The 19915-nt window shown below is 44.3% G+C and overlaps 1 protein-coding gene across 1 annotated transcript in view; it reads right to left on the reverse strand.

Moving 5' to 3' along the window:
- The window catches only part of agrn (agrin), a 281668-nt gene that overhangs the window by 74585 nt on the left and 187168 nt on the right, over positions 1 to 19915 (reverse strand). Inside the window, exons 5-8 of the mRNA XM_030054836.1 lie at positions 18156 to 18380; positions 15317 to 15541; positions 11896 to 12102; positions 479 to 700 (exon numbers count right to left, since the gene is read on the reverse strand). Coding sequence (XP_029910696.1) covers positions 479 to 700; positions 11896 to 12102; positions 15317 to 15541; positions 18156 to 18380 — 879 coding nt within the window. The remainder of the gene's footprint in view (positions 1 to 478; positions 701 to 11895; positions 12103 to 15316; positions 15542 to 18155; positions 18381 to 19915) is intronic.

The raw sequence follows: 19915 nt of genomic DNA on the forward strand, positions 1-19915 counted from the left end.
GGTCAAAATAGGGAAATTGGGGGCTTTTGTCAGCAGAGGAGGGAAGAGGAGAGCGGTGAGGGTACGAGAGATCTGGAAATACTTTAAGAAAGCAGCGCGGAAGGTGTCGAACCTTGTTTTGTCGGCAGGCTGAGTTTAAGAAGCGGTTAAGATATGAGCTTGAATCCCCCGAGGGCCACACACACTGAATATAACTCTGTATGTGTTAACTGTTAATGACTGTGGATTATAGCACTCGTAACACTTTGCTTAAAGCCTATGGGTAATACAACGCTATTAATTAATTCAGTACTACACTGTAATCCACAGGAAGTGTGTGTTCCTTACTTGTGAGCAACACAGTGATTTCATGACCTCATGACCACACTGTAAATGACTGGGTGGTGTTATATGACTATATAATATGGGGTCATATAACATAATGTTCGATGGCCGTGTGATGAGGTGGCGACTGTGGTTTTGGTGCACAGGTACTCACCGCAGTGTCCTTTGTGCTGGATGTGGATGGCTTTTTGCAAGGCGCAACCTATCGCCCGCATCTCACAGGGGCTGCCGTAGCTCTGGCCGTCGCTGCCACACACCGGGTCGGGCGTCTGCGGGCACGCCTCAGGGCACTCGCACACCGGCTCGCCGTTCTTCACCACACACACGGCGCCGTGCTCGCACACCTTCTCCAGGCAGGGGCTTGGTATGTGGAGATCTGAAGCCCGACCACCCCCCGCCACCCAAGAGACAGAAAACACAGTTAGGGGGATAGTACACAAGGCAGAGGAGGAGCAGGGAGAAAGCCAAGTAAATGTTTGAGAAAGTGCTGGGGTCAGACAGGGCAAAGACAGACAGGGAAGTAAATCAGGGAATTGCAGGCTTTGTGTTAGAGAGGTTGTGGGGAAGTCAAAGAGTTATGATGGGATATGCAATACAACCCTATTGCTTCTGCAACCTCCTGCTTCCTCAGCTTCCTACGTCATTTCCTCTCCTTTGTACTGATCCTGAAACTTCGAGTCAAGTCCAGTGCCACGAGCACACCGGATAAAAATATGGTCCTGTAGCACAATGGAGATCAAACAGGCCATGGACAGTGGTTGAGCAGCCTTTTTTTTTTTTCAGGCGAGTAAACGCCTGGATTAATTGACGTTCCCAATGTGGCCCTTCAAAGGCAGCCATTTACATCTCAGTGAGAGCCACCGCTGCAGCCAAAACTGTCATGGAAAAGAGAGAAAAGAAAGAGCACGAGAACGCAAGGGAGAGAAAGAGGGAGAGAGAAGATATAGAGAAGGAGAAAAAAGAAAAATGGACAAAGAGAAGAAAGAGCCCTCTGCTTAATAATTCAGAAAAGGCGAGCTCCTGGGCAGAGGCAGATATGAAATGTGAACATCACAGAGAGGTGTCTGCTTCAGTCTCTCCCTCCCTCGCACTAGCGCCAGTATGACTTCATTAAAACGAGGACTGGACTGTTTTTTTTTTTTTTCACCTGGGCTTTTACGGGAGCAAAGCAGAGCTACACGGGTATGGGCTGGAGATGGGTGGGGTTATTAAAACCAGAGTTTGTCAAAAGAGAGACATGTTAAAAGTGATGTTAAAGGAACAGCCCGCCAAAAATACAAAAACCCTGGTGGCCCTGGTGCAGTCTATCCATCTAGACAGTTTCTGTGCGATTTGGCGTGGCTTCCTGGTGGTGTTCAGTCTCCCTTCTCCCTAAAACAACAGGACTGGATGGGCACTCCTTTGCAGAGCTCAAACTGTCAAACATGTACATGTGAAAAAACAACAGCAGCTCTCTCAAGTGACACAGCTACCCAACATAAGGGGTGTACTCCTTTTTGGAGAAAATCCATCCAACCTTATAATACTGGGGTGAAGAGAGACCGGAAACTTCACCAAATCACACAGAAACTTCCTCAATGGATGGATTGCACTAAGGTCAGGTAATTTGATCCGATTTGATTAATTTTGATCTGACTATATCTTGGGGTGCCGTGGTGGCTCACTGGATAAGAACACATGCCACTTGTTAAAGTCCTGATTTCAGTGTCCTGGGTTCGAATTTGGTGCATGTCATCCCCCCTTTCTCCCCTGCCTTTACTGTCTCTCTCTGTCTATTGTGGCTGTCAAATAAAGCATAAATGCCAAAGAGTCATCTTTAAAAAAGAAAAAAAGGTGCATCTCAAGAAGAGCACAGCAACATATAGTAGAAAAGAAAATAACTGGAGCAGCACAGTCTATTTCAGCCTCATTTATTTTAGGTGCAAAAAGGGACTAACATTTAAATGCCGCCTGCATCTTCATCAGAGTCAAGCCAAGTCTGATACTGAAGAAGATAAAGATCCCCTTTTTGCACCTGAAATAAATGAGGCTGAAATAAATTGTGCTGCTCCAGTGATCTTGAATTCTTCTATATCTTCTACCCCCACCTTCCAAAATCAGTTGTTCAAAGTTAGCTGTACCTGTCAATGACGACATACCATGGCACTGTGTATATGGGTGGTACTATGCGCAAGTGTGCTCCAGACTTATGGCTAGGGTGGATCGTGATACAGTATCAACACTGCAGAGACACAGCCAGAGACATTAGCCTGGCTGCATAGTGATTTTCATTTGGAAGGTTTCACGCATGAGGGATGAAACGGTGAGCTAAATTTGGTGTGTCTGCACTTTAGGATAACAGATAAAAGGAAAGAAAAAAAAAAACAGCAGATGGAGGTAGCGAGGAGCCATTAAATAATTTTTGATGAGACACACTGGTAAAAATTGAGGGAGGTGTGCTTTTCTCCAATACCAAAAGTCAAACCAAACTACTCCCCTATCCGGTCCAGCACCTTGACGCTTGTGTTGGGGAGGCTGCCATGGAAACTGCCCCCTTAATGTAGCCACCCGTGGCTCCACCATTATCGTAATCATTATGGGATTAAATGGCACCACAGGGGGTGACTTTTGGGGCCCTCCATTTCATTTGGAAGCTGGGAAGCGTTTAATATCACCGCTGCTTGTAGTTGTAATGCTGGGGTAAATCATCAACCAATAGCAGAGAGAGAGGCAATTACCTCGTTTTATCACTCCCATTATGGCACAGGTGGAGGCAGCGAGGGGGTCGGGTAGCAGGGTGGGGGTGTGGTTGGGTGGGTGCTCGCTATCTCTCCGAGACGCTACCACTTAAACGCATGAAATATTCTCCCGAAGCAATTTTACTTGTCATCTTTATAGATATCTTTCGGGTTTCTTGTGATATAAATAGGTAACATGAAAGAGAGATGAAAGGTAAGAAAATGACGGCAGACATCACAAGAGGGAAAGGAAGGAAGAAAGAAAAAGGAAGACAAAGAAAGAAAGAAAGAAGAGAGAAGATAGTACGAGCTGTCCACAAGGCAGTAATTGTAATTGAACAAATCTTTCCGGATCTTGAGCGAGGAGACAGGCTCTCCCATTTCCTAATGGGAATGTTTCGGATTAGGCGGTGGAACACTGCTATTGATTTCCGTGTTTTGATGCCAAGCTCCTGTTTCAAAGCGCTCGGCGTTGCCACATAAATATGTAAGCACATGAACGGTGCTTAATTTGGTAAGTCTTCAAACACAATTGATTCCCCATCATCTGTTTTCAATGCGCTTGTGTATGTAGCAGCCGTAAGCTTGTGATCCAAGCTTAACTGTACAACCTTGGCCTTCGTAAAAGTTCACCAACCCGTTTCCAAAGGGCAAGCTCCTAAAACACAACTGCAGCCGCCGATAACGCCTTTGTTTCCCATTCTCTTTGTCTCTCGCACGCAGAAAGATGAAAGAATTACCCTCCAAAACCATTTTTTATCATCCTCTGCCTCTCGGGGGCAAAATTTCTGCCTGATTTATTAACTGGAGAGGGTGTAAGGAAAAAATAAAGAAGACCCCCACCCCCACGTCTCAGTGAAATAATCTTCTGACAGAGTTAGGGGGAAGCACCCAGTGATTAGGGATATTGTATAAACCCCCGTCAGGACGGTGCATACCCGGCTTTGGTAAAGCAAGATGGCTCGTATATTCAAAGCAGAAAGCGAAGCTGTATCTTCTTCCTCTCTCTTTAGAAGTAGTCTTTGTACTACTGGCAGCCTGTCATCACGATGGCTTGTGTAGTGGCATTCACAAGACGATGCTTGCCTGTCTTTCTCCTGCTTTGTCCCCCTGGTCGTCTCTCAAACACGTCAATCCATTTATCTTCTTATCAAACAAAAGAAAAGGGATACGGAAAGCTGAATAGAAGCGCAATATTTTGATAAAGATTTCTTCAGCGGGACAAAATGAGCGCTTGTGGAGGTCACATCTTATTCATTTGAATTTTGTTAGCTTTAATCTAGTTTTGATGAGAAAACTTCAGTGGTTTCAGTTGATCTACATTTCTCATTGTAGCTTCTTGTATTTTGTATCTAGTTTTTGTTTTTGTACTTGATATCAAAAGTAAAGTTTGCCCATATATCTGTTTCTCTTCCAAACTGAGGTCTATTTCTGGCGTTTTTGTCTGTTTTTTCATTTGTTACCGAATGAATTATGTTTCCGCATTGTTTTTGTCAACAAAGTTTTCTTCTCGTCCTGGAAAAGTTGTTGATGACAAAAGTAACACTGCCCCAACACAGTATGTCCGCCTCCATTAGGGCTGCACTGTCATTAGTTGGTGTATTAGAAAATTGGCTGTATTTTGGTCTACATGAAATATGGACAACATTAGCAGACACAAAAAACAACTTGCTCAACACTAATCAGACTATTTCCATTGTCCTCATGAATGTGTTTTATGATGTAGCTCTACACCGAGGTACCTTATTTATTCACTTCAACCCAGTGGACAGAAATGCACCTGATTTGCATTATAGTTTTTTGTAACATCTCAAAAACTTGCTCCAAATATGCATGACAGTTGAATGGAAACATTACTAGTGCCAACAAATACGTGAGTGCAGTAGGCGAAGCATTGTGTTGGTGGCTGAAGAGGAGGTGCAATGGCTGGTTTCCTCTGGCAGGGCTGAAGTCAGGAAGAAGGAAAAAAAAAGATGAATAATTCTCCCTAATAAAGAATTCTGCTGTTAGTTTAGGAGTCGATGCAGCACAAAGGGACCTTGTGGCACCTCCAGAACAGAACGATGTGTGTGCTTGGGTTTGTGTGTGTGTGTGTGTGTGTGTGTACATAATACACTCAAGTGCACACACTCGGCTCCAGTCTGTCCCACAATGCAGGTTGGGCGGACTTTACATTCAGGGTGTCACCTCAGTCTGTATCCTCTCCTGCCAGCTGCGGTGTAACTTTGCTGTTTTAATTAGTGTGGTATTTCAGTGGCACAGCTCTGCTTCGGGCCTTGGAGGGAATTAAACGGCGTTGTGTCAACTCTGCACGTCAAGAGAGGCGCTGGCCACCTGGGCCAAACACCGAGATGAGACATCCTCGCCCCAGGGCCCCCCGCAAACCATCCGACGTGCTCCTGACGTCCCTCTGATGCTCTGATATCTGCCTACCTGTTTGTCGAACTTAAGTGTCATTAGTGCCTACTTAGTGCTAATGTCTGACATGAAAAGTGGTGAGGATTTTCCGAGCCTGCTTCAATGTTACTCCTGTCAACCTAAAACAGGGCTTAAAGGCTCTCATGTTGGGCGGCCCAACAGAGCGCCCAACTCCTTACAGCAGCTGTGTTTGTATGGCTGCAGCAAGTGTGCGCTGTTAACCCCTGTAACGTGTCGGGAAATGCTAGAAGATTATTTTGGCTGTAGCTTCCTCCATCACCGTGAGCTCATACATATGTTAATTGGACTCTTCCCCCTCGGGTCTGTATGCAATTCCAAATCATTCCCAGTATTATGCAGGAGCAGGGAATCGGTCTAATCCAGGTGATGTTTGCAGTAGCCAACTGGCAAAGAGAAACACCAACAACTGCAACCCATTGCAACACAGTACCCCAAAGGGCTGTAGCCCATGCGCAGCATGTCTCCCCTCCCAGGTTCTTTACCTACAGGGCTTGGCCCCCCTGCCTAGATCCCAGTGTCTCCTCAGCATTAAAAACATGTATGGATTGTATTAGCAGAGGTAAGGAGAGATGCAGAGAAAAGGCTATATTAGCATACAGCAAAAGGCATACCCGCGGGCTGTGTCTGTCTAACACTGAGCACTTATCACAGGCAGGAGGAGAGTCGGAGCCTCTTTGTGCATTTACAACTAAGAACGCGCTGCTCTTCAAAAACGGAGAGAGGCGAAAGCAGTGAGGGGAGGGTATAAGAAGACTAAACAGGGAACATGGGTGCCAGATCTTGTGGCATGTATCTTCTACAGGTGAGCAGGCTTGTAAACACTGCCTGACTCTTACAGACAAGTGCTGTGTTTGGGTGAGCCGCACCAAGCAACCAAGTGTTCATTTTGTTGGTTAAAACTATGACTTAAAAGTATTTGTCAATGATGACACCTTTGCCACAGTGAAAACATAACAAAAATGAAACTTTGTTGACAAAAACTATGACAAAATAGAATGACATTTTTGTCAATAAATTTTAAAAAAGACGAAAATGCCAGAGACGGACGAATGAAAGCACAGCTTATGACCTCAGTTCAGAAGAGAAAGATATATGAACACACTTTACTTTTGATATTAAGTATAAAAACAAAAGCTAGATACAAAATACAAGCGCTATATTGAGGAGAGCAGATCAATCTGTGTATAAAGGTCACTAACAAATTTAATGAGGAATTTACAGAGAATGAAAAATGATTCAGTAGATTATAACATTCATTCTCATCGACTAAAACCACTGAAGGTTTTGTTGACAAAAACTAGACTAAAAGAGCAGAACTTTTTGCACTCTTATAAATCGACAGGTGCGCAGGAGCAGACCATAGGTTGACCAAGACAGAACAGAAGACTGACGCACACTGTCCACTTCACTTGCAGTCAGAGATATTTAATCACAATGTTTCAGTAGAGAGACCTTCATCGGGTGATGAAGGCTGTTACTTTGTTATTAAATATCTCTGACTGCAAATGAAGTGTCCAGGAGTCTTTTGTTCTGGCAAACACTAGACTAAAACTAACAAAATTCAAGTGACAAATGTGTCTAAACCTGAAACTAAAACTGAATCAAACCTGGCTGTCAAAATGAACCCTGGAAGCAACCACATATTTGTGGGAAACTGTTTGATTTAAGGAAGGCAGGAAAAAAAATATTTCTCAAATACAATTAAGCAATTTGATTAATTATCATAATTGTAATGTTATTAAATAAATAAATTCATTTATTCATTTATTTATTTTTTCATGTTTAATAATGAAGATGTGCAGCCTCTAGCTACGCTTCAATGATTAATCGAGAAAAAGGGAGAGGAAGATGAACATCCTTTGGTGTATCACGGCTCAACAACAGACGCAGGCACAATAAGAGGCTGAAGAGGCAGCTTCTTGTTTTTAAGTCCTCCAGCCACTGTCGTGGTGTAGGTTCACTGCCTTCCTCCCAGGAAGAGCTCAAAATAAACAGACAAAATAGCACAAAGAGAGGAGAGAAAAGGGATGAGCGGTGAGGTTGATCACAGCCCAACAGTGCATCACAATGCCTGAAGTCACTTGTGACACGCCGTTGACCTGCATTTGGCTGCAATTTCTCTACAATGACAGCCAGGGGGCCACAGTAAGTGGACTGCTGGTCCCTGGCTGCTGTCAATCCGGCTCCCACAGCACTTCCTCTAATTAACTTGATTAAGAAAAACAGCACTGGAGGTCTTGGGCTGGGTTCAGTAGGTACTCAAGCTTACCACTGTTTATGAGTCTAATCACCGGAGCCGCGTGTTGCTGCACGGGCAGAGATGCTCATCAAATAAACATGCAAATGATAAAATATTCGCCAGAGAGTCTTGTCACCTTAGGTGACTGATTTTCTTCTGCCACCCACCCCCCACTCCCCATCCCCATCTCTGCTGCTTTGCAGAGCTCTTTGTCAATGACAATGCGTCTGCTGCTGAGTGATTTTGTGTTAACCTCCAGAGGCGACAGGCAACACATTTCAAGCACTCACTCACACTTGCACAACTTTTTGGTGTAAATGTAATCATGTACTCTCATGTGCGTGCGCGCACACACACACACACACACACAGACACACACAGACACACACACACACACACACCCACTGAACTGTGTACACATACTATCCATTGGGTAGCAATAGGATGGAAGCAAGGGGGCTGAAGTAGAACTAGGGCAAAAACAGGAAAAAAAACTTTTTTAATTAAACATTTTTATTGGAAAAGTTATTAATGTTACACAGTATCTGGCTCTTTAATACTGAATAAATAGAATTTTAAAATATTTTAAAATGGTTTTGAATGTTTTTCTTTTATCCGCCCTGCGGCAGCACATGTGCAGCCCGGCACTGCGCTGATCATTTAGCTGATGAGCTCTGAATGTTTCTTTCTTATCAGTGGGTCTGGAGCAGCTGGGCCACCTCCTCTCCTTGTCTGCTGCTGGAGAACAGATTTTTTTTCTTCCAAGGTCATGGGACGCTTATTTTCTAAGTCGGGGTCTGCTGAGTGCTGTCCTGTTCACACTCTTTTCCCAGCACTCTGCTCTGATTCACTTACAGCAAATCATTCACTGGCCTCATGTGTTCCTGTGCAACTGGAGGGTATGTGGTTTGGGCTTGAAAATAAGTTAATCAGCTAAAACCCACGTGGCGCCTGCATGTCTGAATTTGGGAAGTTTGATATCAATCAGATTGTTTACTGGGGAGGCTAACGGTCGGGACATTAAGGGCTGGCTTGGCGGGCCCCTTTTGCATGACTGTTATCGTCTCTTTGGGGGAGACGAGTACGCGACAGGAGAGGGTCGATGGGAGTCACATTAGGTGCTGTCACCCGTACGAACAGAGATTTACGAGAGTGTCAGATCTGGAGAATTTCATCCGCTTGACGACTGGCAGAGCAATCGATCAACCCACCCCCACTCAGTGCGACTCTCTCAGCCAATGAGCAGAGGCGGGAGAGGCTAGTGACAGCGGTGTCGGCCTATCATTATTTCTCCAAACTCTTCCTTTTCAGCCAAGTTTCCTGGAATCTTCAAGGTTTTGTGTGTGTGTGTGTGTGTGTGTGTGTGTGTGCGTGTGTGTGTGTGCCAACTGAACACAGTGCTCATTGTGTAGGTGCAGAGGTGGTGAGACACTGCCAGCCACTGTCACAGCACAGTTGGAAGTGTGTCTTACATTGTATGTGTGTATGTGTGTGTTCCTGTCGCGTGGCACAAGCTGACTCTTGCTCAGTGTGGGCTATTGATCGCTCTTGTCAAGGGAGTCTTTCAGACACACACACACAGACACACAGACACACACACACACAGACACTGCATGCATCCCTTGGGTGCTTGTCATGGCTGTGAACCCCTTAAGCCTTTCGGGCAGTGCTATCACAAAGAGGGGCCCCTATCTAATCTGGACTCAGTTCTCCAAACACACTGGAGTAATAAACATCTAAAGGATGAGAGAGAGAGAGAGAGAGAGAGAGGGAGAGAAAGAGAGAGAGGGGTGGAAAGAATGACAAAAGAGGGCTGTATAATTTTATAATTAAACATCTAACTGTGCACAGGTGTCCAAAGACGAGGACACACATCCTCTTACATGAACATGTGCACAAACACACACAGACTAAACCAACAGTCTCAGTGGGCACCAACACTTGCCTCTTTTGATGTTTAATTAAATCCGAATGAAGGGGGTGGCGTTTGTGGTGCTCTGTTTTGCAAAATATGCAAATGTCAATAAAAATGCATTAAAGAAACATACTGCCGGTTGCTGACAGCTGAGATGTGCAACTGGGGGTGGGGGTGGTGGCTCGACAAGGGTGCTGGTGGTGGTGGGGTGGGTGAGGGGGGGAGGCTAAGAACCTTTTTTTCCCAGAAATAATGAAATAAAGCAAAACACATAAGCACCCAGGCTGCCATTTTGACTAGCTAATTTATGCGGCGCTCGGAAGGGACAAATAATGCTAATGAGCGCCGGTGCATCCAGACATCGACTCCTCAAGGTAACTTTGTATTCAGCTCCACAACGAATGGCAGCGGGATTGAGAGATCTCTCTCTCTTTTTGTCATCTTCTGTCACAACAGACAGAAAACGTGGGGTGGGACTCTGACGGAGCGGCGCCGTACTTCAGTCACATGGTCTGCTTGATTGGGCTGCCTGTCCCAACAAAGCGCCATGACCGACGCCTGCATTAACTCTTTGCACCCTGAACAAACTCACTTGATATCTTTGAAAAACATGAGGAAAAAAGCAAAATAGCAAGAAATGACTCAAAAAGAAAATTACAGAAAAATAAAAAAAATATTGAAAATATTAATAAGACAAAATAAATAAATGAAAAAACTGACAATTTGCATAAAAAAAAAAGAAAGAAAGAAAGATATGGTGGAGCATACATAGCATAGCACACGATATCTGATTACCCAATCCATGTCTGGAAGTGATCAAAGTAGATTTGGCCACATTAACAATATAGATTAAATAACATCCTAGTTCAATTGACATGTGAAGACTTGTGGATGAGGAACTGTAAGCTTGTATAAAAATGTAAATATTATGAGATAAACTGACATCCACGGCAATATACATTTTTTTTGTAAAGGGAAAGAAATTCGATTTCACTGTGTATTTTTGAAGTTGCATTTCAATGTCAAGTGTAAATGTCATCCAGCTAAATCATTTAGAGATACAATCCAGACACAGGATGAATGTTAATGTCAGGTGCAGAGTGGGCCTGGGACATTTCTGCGAATGTATGGCAAGTTTTGATAGCTCCATTTTGCATTTTATCATCATTCTTGAACCCAACCAAGCACAGGTGTCTGGGCGCTGTGCTCGCAATCGATAAGAAACCTAGCTTTATGTATTCGTCAGGAAGTTGCAGGCTTTGGCGAGATAGCGCCCACGATGGAGGAGGGGCTGTCTGGGAAGTCATGAGGTCAAGAGTTGACATGCATTATTATACCATGCAAAGGAAGGGGCTGGCGGTGTTGGGGAAGGCAGGAAGAGGAGGAGCTTTGGTTAGGCAGCACACAAAACACAGAACGCCGGGAGAGAGGAAAAGTTCTCCAACCTCTTGGATTGCATCTTCACAAGAAAGTAAAGTGGAAGGAAGAGATTTGTGACAGAGAGGGAGGAAGAGATACTGGGAGACAGAGGGAGAAGGAAAGAGTTAGAGGAAGAGACAGAAAGCAGGACAAGCTGACTCCTGTTGGGTCCACTTGGAGGGGAAGGTTTTCACCCCTCAGAGTCCACCAGATGAGGTCGCCCACTGGGGTGACCCCCCCTCTCCACCTCCAGGCAAAACAGCCAGGCAGACGACCAGACGGACAAAGACAGACAGACTGAGTGACTGACGCACTGAAACAAGAAAGAATACGTTTTTTATACAATGAAAGCAACAGACAAGACAAAAAACAAAGGCCAGGGAGGAGGAATATCCACTGAAGTGGAAGACTGGCACTACGGAAGGAGTGGAAGACAGAGAGCGGATGAATGAAACATGAAGGTGGCGTTTCATTTGTGTGTGTGAGAGATGGAGGGATGGAGCGTGACAGAGATGAGGAGATGGACGGGAGATGGGAGAACGAGTGGTGAAGTGATGACATGCTTTTTTAAAAGAAAGGCGTCCTGTCTGTTTGAGTTTCCCCTCCCACTGAGAAAGCGTCCCCAATCCATTTGAGACACACTGCGGTAAAGTTTACAGGACACACATACACACAGTTAGCCTGGAAGATATAGAACGGGGGAAAGGCATTGAGTATACCGCAGAAAACAAAGGCAGAGAAAGGCGAAGAAAGAGATCGGATCGAGAGGAAACAGCATTAGCCCTAAAAGAGGCTCGAGGGCGCTATTACCCCGAGTCCCACATTACTTCAGCTCCACTCACCACAGGGCCCTTGGTGCTTGACAGGAATGTGGGTCTTGGCCTGGCACTCAGCCTTGCGTCGCTCGCAGTCGTTGGCATAGGTGCGCCCGTCCTTGCCACACAGGGGTTTGTAGCTGCCGTCACAATTGATGGGATCACAGGAACAGCGGACGCCCAGCCGCTCCACCAGGCACACCGCATTGAACGTACAGTCCTCCTTACACTCCTCTGGAAGAAGGGAACATGGTGGGGGTGGGGGGGGGGTGGGGAGGGGGACAGGAACAATGATCACATTGGATTCACATAACCTCAGAAATGAATTTCTTAATGCTTATTAGCACTCAATACAATAATCGCTCTAAAGACACTGTGTTCACAAAGGAGTGAAATGAAATGATTAGGCGGTCCTCTGAAATTAAATATAACAAGGCTACTTAAAGAATGGACAGGTTTTTCTGATTATTATATTGTTATTTTGAGGGGCAGTTAACATAGCTTGAAGGTAGTTTTAGCTTTCTATCATCATGTCGATTAGGACAAAACCAAATATCACAATATTTTGTCTGAACTCCTGGATTGGTCAGTATTGTGATGATGTTGTATAGCTCTCTACAAGACATTGAGATTTGTGTTAAACATTAGTAATTAGAAATGTCGCTATGATGACCAAGCAGGTAGAAGCAAATAACATAACAGCAAGAACAGACGAATAACAGTCCTAAAACTATATCCCTTTACTGTAATGCAGCCTTTAAAACCAGGGAAAGTTATATGATATCTTGTCTTATATGACTGATTGATATCAAGGCAATATATCAGAGGTGGGAATCACCTGAGACCTCTGGCGCTTTTTATGAATACAGGCTGCTGTCTTAACATTTACACCAAAGACTGTAGAGTATCATAATAACAGCACTGAAAATTAACCAAAGAAGTATTGATTCTTAATGTTACTTAACGGAGGAAAGCATTAATATGATGGCATATTGTTTTTATCTCGCACCCACAGGCGATGTTATTTCTACTTCAATTTACAAAAATAACTTTTCACATTTTGTTTTGCGTTTGGATTGAAATAACAAATTTGGTACAGTAAGTAAGTATTTTATTTTTTCCCGGTGTCATGCACCAAAAGATGCCCAGCCCACATTGGCTTACAAGACATGACAAAAACACTCGCTGTATGAACACTGTATAAAAGTACACTTAGTGATCCCGTAATTCACATATAAAACAGAAGACCTTAAGACTTAAAGACTGCAAGACTGGGCTACAGTGCTGCTAGTGCATGATAACGGACTGGAGATCAGGTTTCCCAAGATCAAACTATTCATTTAGCTGTGAAACACTGACTGAGAAGGAGCGTTTACCATCAAGTTCCACTCTAAACTATTACACTGAATTCATTTTATTTCAATCTACAGTGCAAGACAGAAATCAGCCATGGAGGAAAAAGAGAACAGAAATAAAGTAGAATGGCAAATTTGCCAGTGAAGTGAGGCCATCTATTTTGAGGCAGGCATCTGCTCTTGAGGCGTGGACTATGCTTTGAATTTATTTCATTCGTGATCACTGGATCAAATTTGTGAAGTAATTCAATTCCTTCTTCTTTTTTCTTTAAAAGCCTGTCATGCCGCACTTAATTACATCGCTGCGTCATCTGTGTGAGAGGGCTACAAGGATGCATAATGTCATGGTTACAAGTTGAAATGGCCATTTTCATTAGTTGCCAATTTGTAATGTGCTCAGGGATATGATTTCATGGATCTCTGTTTCAAATTGAATTATTCTTTCAATTGAAAAGGGCAGAGCAGAGAAGGAAATAACAGCATGGTGTTCTTCCACTTGTGCACATTGTACACACAAGCACGTTCTCTTTTTCATGCATGCAAATACATGCAAGTGCCCGCTGTCTTTTTTTGATTTCTCTTTCACACACACACACACACACACACACACACACACACACACACACACACACACAAGACACCTAAGACTTGGATCTGGCCTTGTGCAATTTCAAACCCTCCGCTCCTCCATCAGCCTGTCAAGCAGAGCAGACAGGAGGATCAGTGTATATCAAAAGATTGTGTATCAGCCTGCACTGTTGACTGTGCAAAAGAGAATCCTGCACCCTTGTCTTAGGTGTTGTAAGGTGTGTCAGCGCAGGGGTGTGCGTGTGTGGGGAGAGGGGGGGTCCTAGTATCCCTGCCGTAAACCTGCACAGTCGTGGGTTTGTTGGTTCCCACCAGCAACACAGCGGGAAAATTGGATTTCCTCCGATGGCTATCAGATGTACAGTAAAGTCTGACAGCTCTGTGTTGACTAAGGCTTTAAACCCCTGTTCTAATAGCACAGATAACAGCCCTAGAGGCTCTTATCAAGCCAGAGGAAGCTCCTGCTAGTATGGATACAGTACAGACCCCGAGACCCCGGAGTCATTTATCTAGGTGGCATGGTGTGGAATGCAGTTGTTAGAGTTAGACTTCAAGGCTGTTTCACCTGTACTGAATCTAAAAGCTTCAGTAGTTTCCATTATTCTCATTATTGTTTCATACAACACAAATGGTTTGCAATTGTTAAGCAGACATCATTAGTTTCAAATGTGACTTACCGCTGCATTACTGCATTGCACAGATATTGTGTTGCAATGCAGCTGTTTCATGTGTTGGATTTATTCTGCTTATTCATGGTAATGCATGCAAACTGAAACAGCTGTTGCGCTGTCCTGTGCTTTTCTAGCCCACCGTTCTTGCAACAAAAAAAGTTTGTTGCAATACCCACATCTTATTTGTTATCTCAGTGCATTAGGTGAGCAGATCCTTTCACAGAAACATTGCAGTGTCATAAATGCAGCTTAATCACTACAATATATTGACAGTAAAATAAATAAACGATATATTCTACATTACCAGTGTGTGTTTACCTGTGGCTAGATGCCTATTTTTGCAATTATCTTGAAATTGCCTTTTCAAAGACTTGATGTTTTTGGGGAAGACACTAAGGCATGGTGAGTAGTGACCTGGGCTGGCAATCAAGGTCAAGTCAACGGCTACAGAACAGCAGACTCATAGAATCAACAATAACGGAGGAAGCCATTAAGAAATGAAAGAATACTGAAGCTAAATAATCAAAAACACTGAACATCAGCACTGTTTTTTGTTGCATATTGGCTGCAATTGCCATCTGCTTTTTACACTGCCTGCGGAGGCTGTGCAGATCCCAGTTACCTCAGCCTCAAGCTAGATGACAGCTCATCAAGATGAATGACAAGTATTGAGGTGGATTTTGACAAATTGATGGGGATGAGGGCGGGACTAACAACACATTTTCTGCCTGAACTTAAAAAGTTGCACATTGTAGCTTTTAAGTGTGATATTTTCATGTCACCAAAACTTTATGCATGAATTTCCAATGCCCCAAAAACCTTAAGTTAGCTTACCCAGCTTCTGGCATCGCCCTGCGTGGATCTTCCTGAGTCTGATATCTTTCTGCAAGCCTGTACGAAGCATGGCGCACTCGCTAGGGTATGTGTGGCCGTCGCTGGCGCACAGTGGCTCGCTGCTTGGCGAACAGGAGTCAGCAGAGTCAAAGACCTGGGGCTGGCGGGTGAGGGCCTCCACTCGGCACATCACATTCACACTGTTTTCATTGTCTTTACATGGGTCTGTGGGTTGAGAGGGAGGGAGGAAACGTTACAGCATATTCTGAAAGTATGTATTTAGACGGTATCTAATCTTCACACCACCTTTTTAAACATTTTCCAGTGGAGCGATCATTTCACTCCATTCAATTTCAAGATGACTTTATTAAGATGATGGAATACTGGTGTGAAGAAAGTTCAGAAAGTTCATATTCATATCGTAGTGGGATGAATGGAAACCAATGGCTGGATGAAAGGGAGGAAAAAGATAATGAAGTTCTAAAATATGGCTGATAGTATAAATATTTTGTATATGAAGAGTTCATTTGCAAAAACAGATATCTCCATTTGAATTTATTAAACCTTTTTAAACTTTTTTGAATTTTATTAAAATTTACTTTATATTTATTTCTATTTTTTATATGTTTATTTAGCCTGGCATAATGTTTATTATCCTAAATCATGCTTTGTGTGTGTGTGTGTGTATATGTGTGAGTGTACTCCAAGCAGTATCAGTGAAAAAGGTGTATTCATTTTAAGAATGGCTTTTATCTGTTTTTGCAAATGAACTCTTCATATATTAAGCTAAACATGCAAATCACTGGTGTGGTCCTGTAATACCATTTGAAATCAATAAAGAGAGAAATATGAGCAAGGATAATAGAAAAAACAGTGAAACCAAAGAGAATGACAAGGCAGAATAGAGAACAGTATGCACTGTTCTTCCACAGATAGTATCAGCAGTGGGACCTCGGACGTGAAGCAGAGACAAGGAAATGGATGAAGAAGAGGGTCTGTTTGATTTGGTCCCCAACTCCTCCCTCTTTCCAGGGGAGCTGCAGTCCGGCACACTTGGCCGTATCAGCTGTGATGATCATAATGGAATCGGTTTAGGGTTGTGTGGGATGTTGTTGGCGGTGGTGGTGGGCTGCGTGTTGGAGGGTTGAGGGGTGGAGGAGTTACTTCTTGAAACAGGAGCCCATGCAGGCTTCATCCTGCTCACCATGCTTTCAGCATGAGGGAAGACAAAGGATTTATGTTGCACCGTGACATATTAAATCACTGCCAAGCTGCCGGCGAGTCATTCAAAACACACCAAGGATGAAACACCCAGTCGTCAGGAAGAGAAAGAAAGGAAAAGAGAGGGGGAGCGAGAGAGAGATAGAAATGAACAGGGAGAGAAGGAGAAAGAGAAAATGGTTTCCAAGGCCTCTGGCAAGAATACAAAGAGTGACAATGCAGGAACATAAAAAGGGACAGAGCAGTTTGGCTGCTGAGGGTTGGAAGGCAAGGTGACTGAGGCCCGCTATGGCCAGGCCAGGGATTGTTTTATATCAGGACAATGCGATGGCTTGCAGAGGAGGTGAGTGGGGGCCACAACCAGAGGTTTTTATTGTAATGCATGCAGTGTCTCCGTGTAACTCAGTGGCTCCCTTGTGAGCCAGACCATTATCTGTGGGAAAGACCATTACCTCCCATTAACAAAGGAGAACAGCTTCCAGGATCCATGCTTTCCTATCGTCAAGCATGGGGAATAATTAGAAAGAGTGGCTCGGATGCTGCAACACAAGCAGTATGAATAAATCAACTGCATTTGTCTGGCCGGGGCCAGCCGCTTCAAACACCCAAGGCTCCAGATGAAACAGCTCTGGGAAGATTTAGAGCGCCGTCGGGGCAGTCTTGTCCCCCATGCCTCGGCCCTCCCCTGGGGGTTTAGGGCAACTTAGGTTGTTTTGTCTGACTGGGGTTGGATTTATATGACCAGCCTCCTGCCAGGGGACCTGACCATCCATCTCTCCTTACCCCCCACTCTCCTACAGGCCCCCCATTGCTAAGGGACAGACTCTGTCTCCCCTGCTTTTCCTCTCCATCTGGCTTGCTGCGAGAAATACCTCAAAGTTGAGAGCCTTGGGAGAAAACAACCACCGGCTGATGAAAACAAGAACAAACAAAAAAGCGGAGCCCAACGGAAGCGACAGCTCTGAAGGGCCGCTTTAAAAAAAACATCAATTCACACGGCAGGAGTACTTGCGTGAAGCCAGGCAGCCTGAATGAAAAATGAGAATTAAGAGAGGCGTACGGGTAAATAAGTGGTGGATAAACAACAAAAACAACAAAAGCCAGTGGGAGGAAAGTAACCAGGACAGACGGTACAAAAAAGAACCGCGGAGAGGAGAGGTAGTGAAATGAGTGAGGAGAAGAAGAAATCAGCAAAGAAGAGTACAGGGTATGTGAAAAATAGGGGAGGGGCTGACAAAAATAGATAAAGATGGGAGCAGAGGAGAACAGAGGAAAGACAAGAGCTGAAGGCAAATAAGGAAGAGAGGGGATAAAAGAAGACAAGAAGTGAAAAGAGAGGACAAGGGATGTGAGATGCAAGGAGGGAAGAGAGCAGTAGCTTGATTTCAGACCTGTGAATTGCATGTTTTTTTTTTTTTTTTTTTCTGATTTATGAGCTCAGTCGCTAGTGATTGGTTAGCAGCATTCAAATCCCTCTGTCTACAGAAATCGGCTAACATGGGGGCAATGTTAGACTCAGTAATGGAGTAGAAACAAAATGGTCATTCAATCTGAACATCAGACTACAAAGATGTGATGGGAAAACAAAGCAAATCAAAGATAGAAGAAAGAAACTCACCACAGGGCCCTAGGTGTTGCACTCGCACGTTCTTCTGGTGCTTGCATGCCTGCTGGTGGAGCTCACATTCATTGAGATAGTCTTTTCCATCGCTGCCACACACCGTCTGGTGCAGTTTGCCCTCACACCCCAGCGGACACATGCACTTAGCTGACAAGCCATCTGACGACTGGACGCAGGTGCTGCCGTAGCTGCAGGTCACCTCGGTGCATGGGTCCTTTAGAGCTGCAGGTAAAGACAGACACGAAAACGAGGTTCGCTCGAGTACAACAAAGGCTTGTTACGCTGAAGCGTACACCTGTCAACCAGATGCACTCCAGAGCGGGGTGGCCACTCACCGGTACTGTACGTTGGAGTGTGTCATGGCTGACAAGCCACCTTATTAGAGTGGCTGTTGGTGCACTGATGGAAGCCCAGCGCATGAGTTATTCTGGGTTTGAAGAACTACTTGACACCCCGGGGTAAGGACGTGCTGTCACAGCTGTCTACTCGTACAAACAAGTTGTGTTTCATTTGCAGTGCAGGGCCAATTGAATTGGGGCCTTTGCATTCACAACACACTCCCTATTGCTATGCTCGAGCATGCTTTCTACACCATGGCTGAAAAGGGACCCTCTGAATATTTACCTTTCTACAAATGAGACAGCGACAGAGGAGAAAAAAGGGAGCGAGGTATTCCCCCCCCGTGGACTTTGTCTCCATCCTAATTAAACTGCGTGCCACTCGCTGCTGAGAGACTCATTCCAGTAATAGGAGTGGGTGGAACTTTTAATTTCACCAATGTCTGCAACTGATGGGGGGGGTTACTGGGTTTCATATGCTCAACAAAAGCGGGCCGCCAGATTACAATCACTGTCATTTCGCACCCCAATACATATTTATGACTGCTGCGGACAAACATGCTCATAGACAGAGCTATCCCCTGAGTAAGGAACTGAGTTTTGCCAGCCCTCTCATTTCCTAAGCAGACCACTTTTGGAAAAAATATTTACCCGTGTCCAATATTATCCCCTCTTTTGTTATACCCTGTGCCAATGACTTTAATTTCAGGGGGGAGTGGATATATTAAATCTGCAATCCTTCACTGCATACTTTTCCTTGAACTGCATTTCCACCCCTCCTATTTTAAAATAAAGACAAGAGATGTGTGACTTTTCATTTTTCCCAACATGTTTGCCATTTCTGAAAATGCGATACCTTACTTTGGGATGGGATGGGTAACGCACCACTGCCTTGTTAATAAGAGGCTGGAATGAGTGCAGAGATATATTATGGATGTGTAAGGAGACAGGAGTGGTACTGGTAGTGCTTTGGTGTGCTGCTTGATCAAAGGATACACATATTCCCCACCTCTCTTCCCACATCTCCATGACACATTTTTCTCCTTCCTTTTTTCTCTTCCTTTCCTGTCAAGTCCTTTTGAGGCTTGGTGCAATATACTCGTTAACGAACAGGGTTCTCTTTCTTTCTTTTTTCTTTTTTTTTGCATTTTATGTTTGTGCCACACTAGGAGCTTTTAAGTAATTCCATACCTAATGGATGACAAAGATAACTCCCTAATAACTTGAAATATCCATGCAATAAAATCTTCAGCTGAGGCAACATAGGGCTCCAACCCAAGGAAAGGAAAATGATGGGTTTTACCCAGAAGAAATCATAGATTTCATTGTAACCCTGCGACCCTGGCTTAAGGGCAGCCAATGTGTACTGGCAAGAGATTGTGACACTTGGCCCATAATTTGTGGTTAATCATATGAACA

The sequence above is a fragment of the Myripristis murdjan genome, chromosome 7 (assembly GCF_902150065.1).
Source record: "Myripristis murdjan chromosome 7, fMyrMur1.1, whole genome shotgun sequence".
In the NCBI taxonomy this organism is placed as follows: Eukaryota; Metazoa; Chordata; class Actinopteri; order Holocentriformes; family Holocentridae; genus Myripristis; species Myripristis murdjan.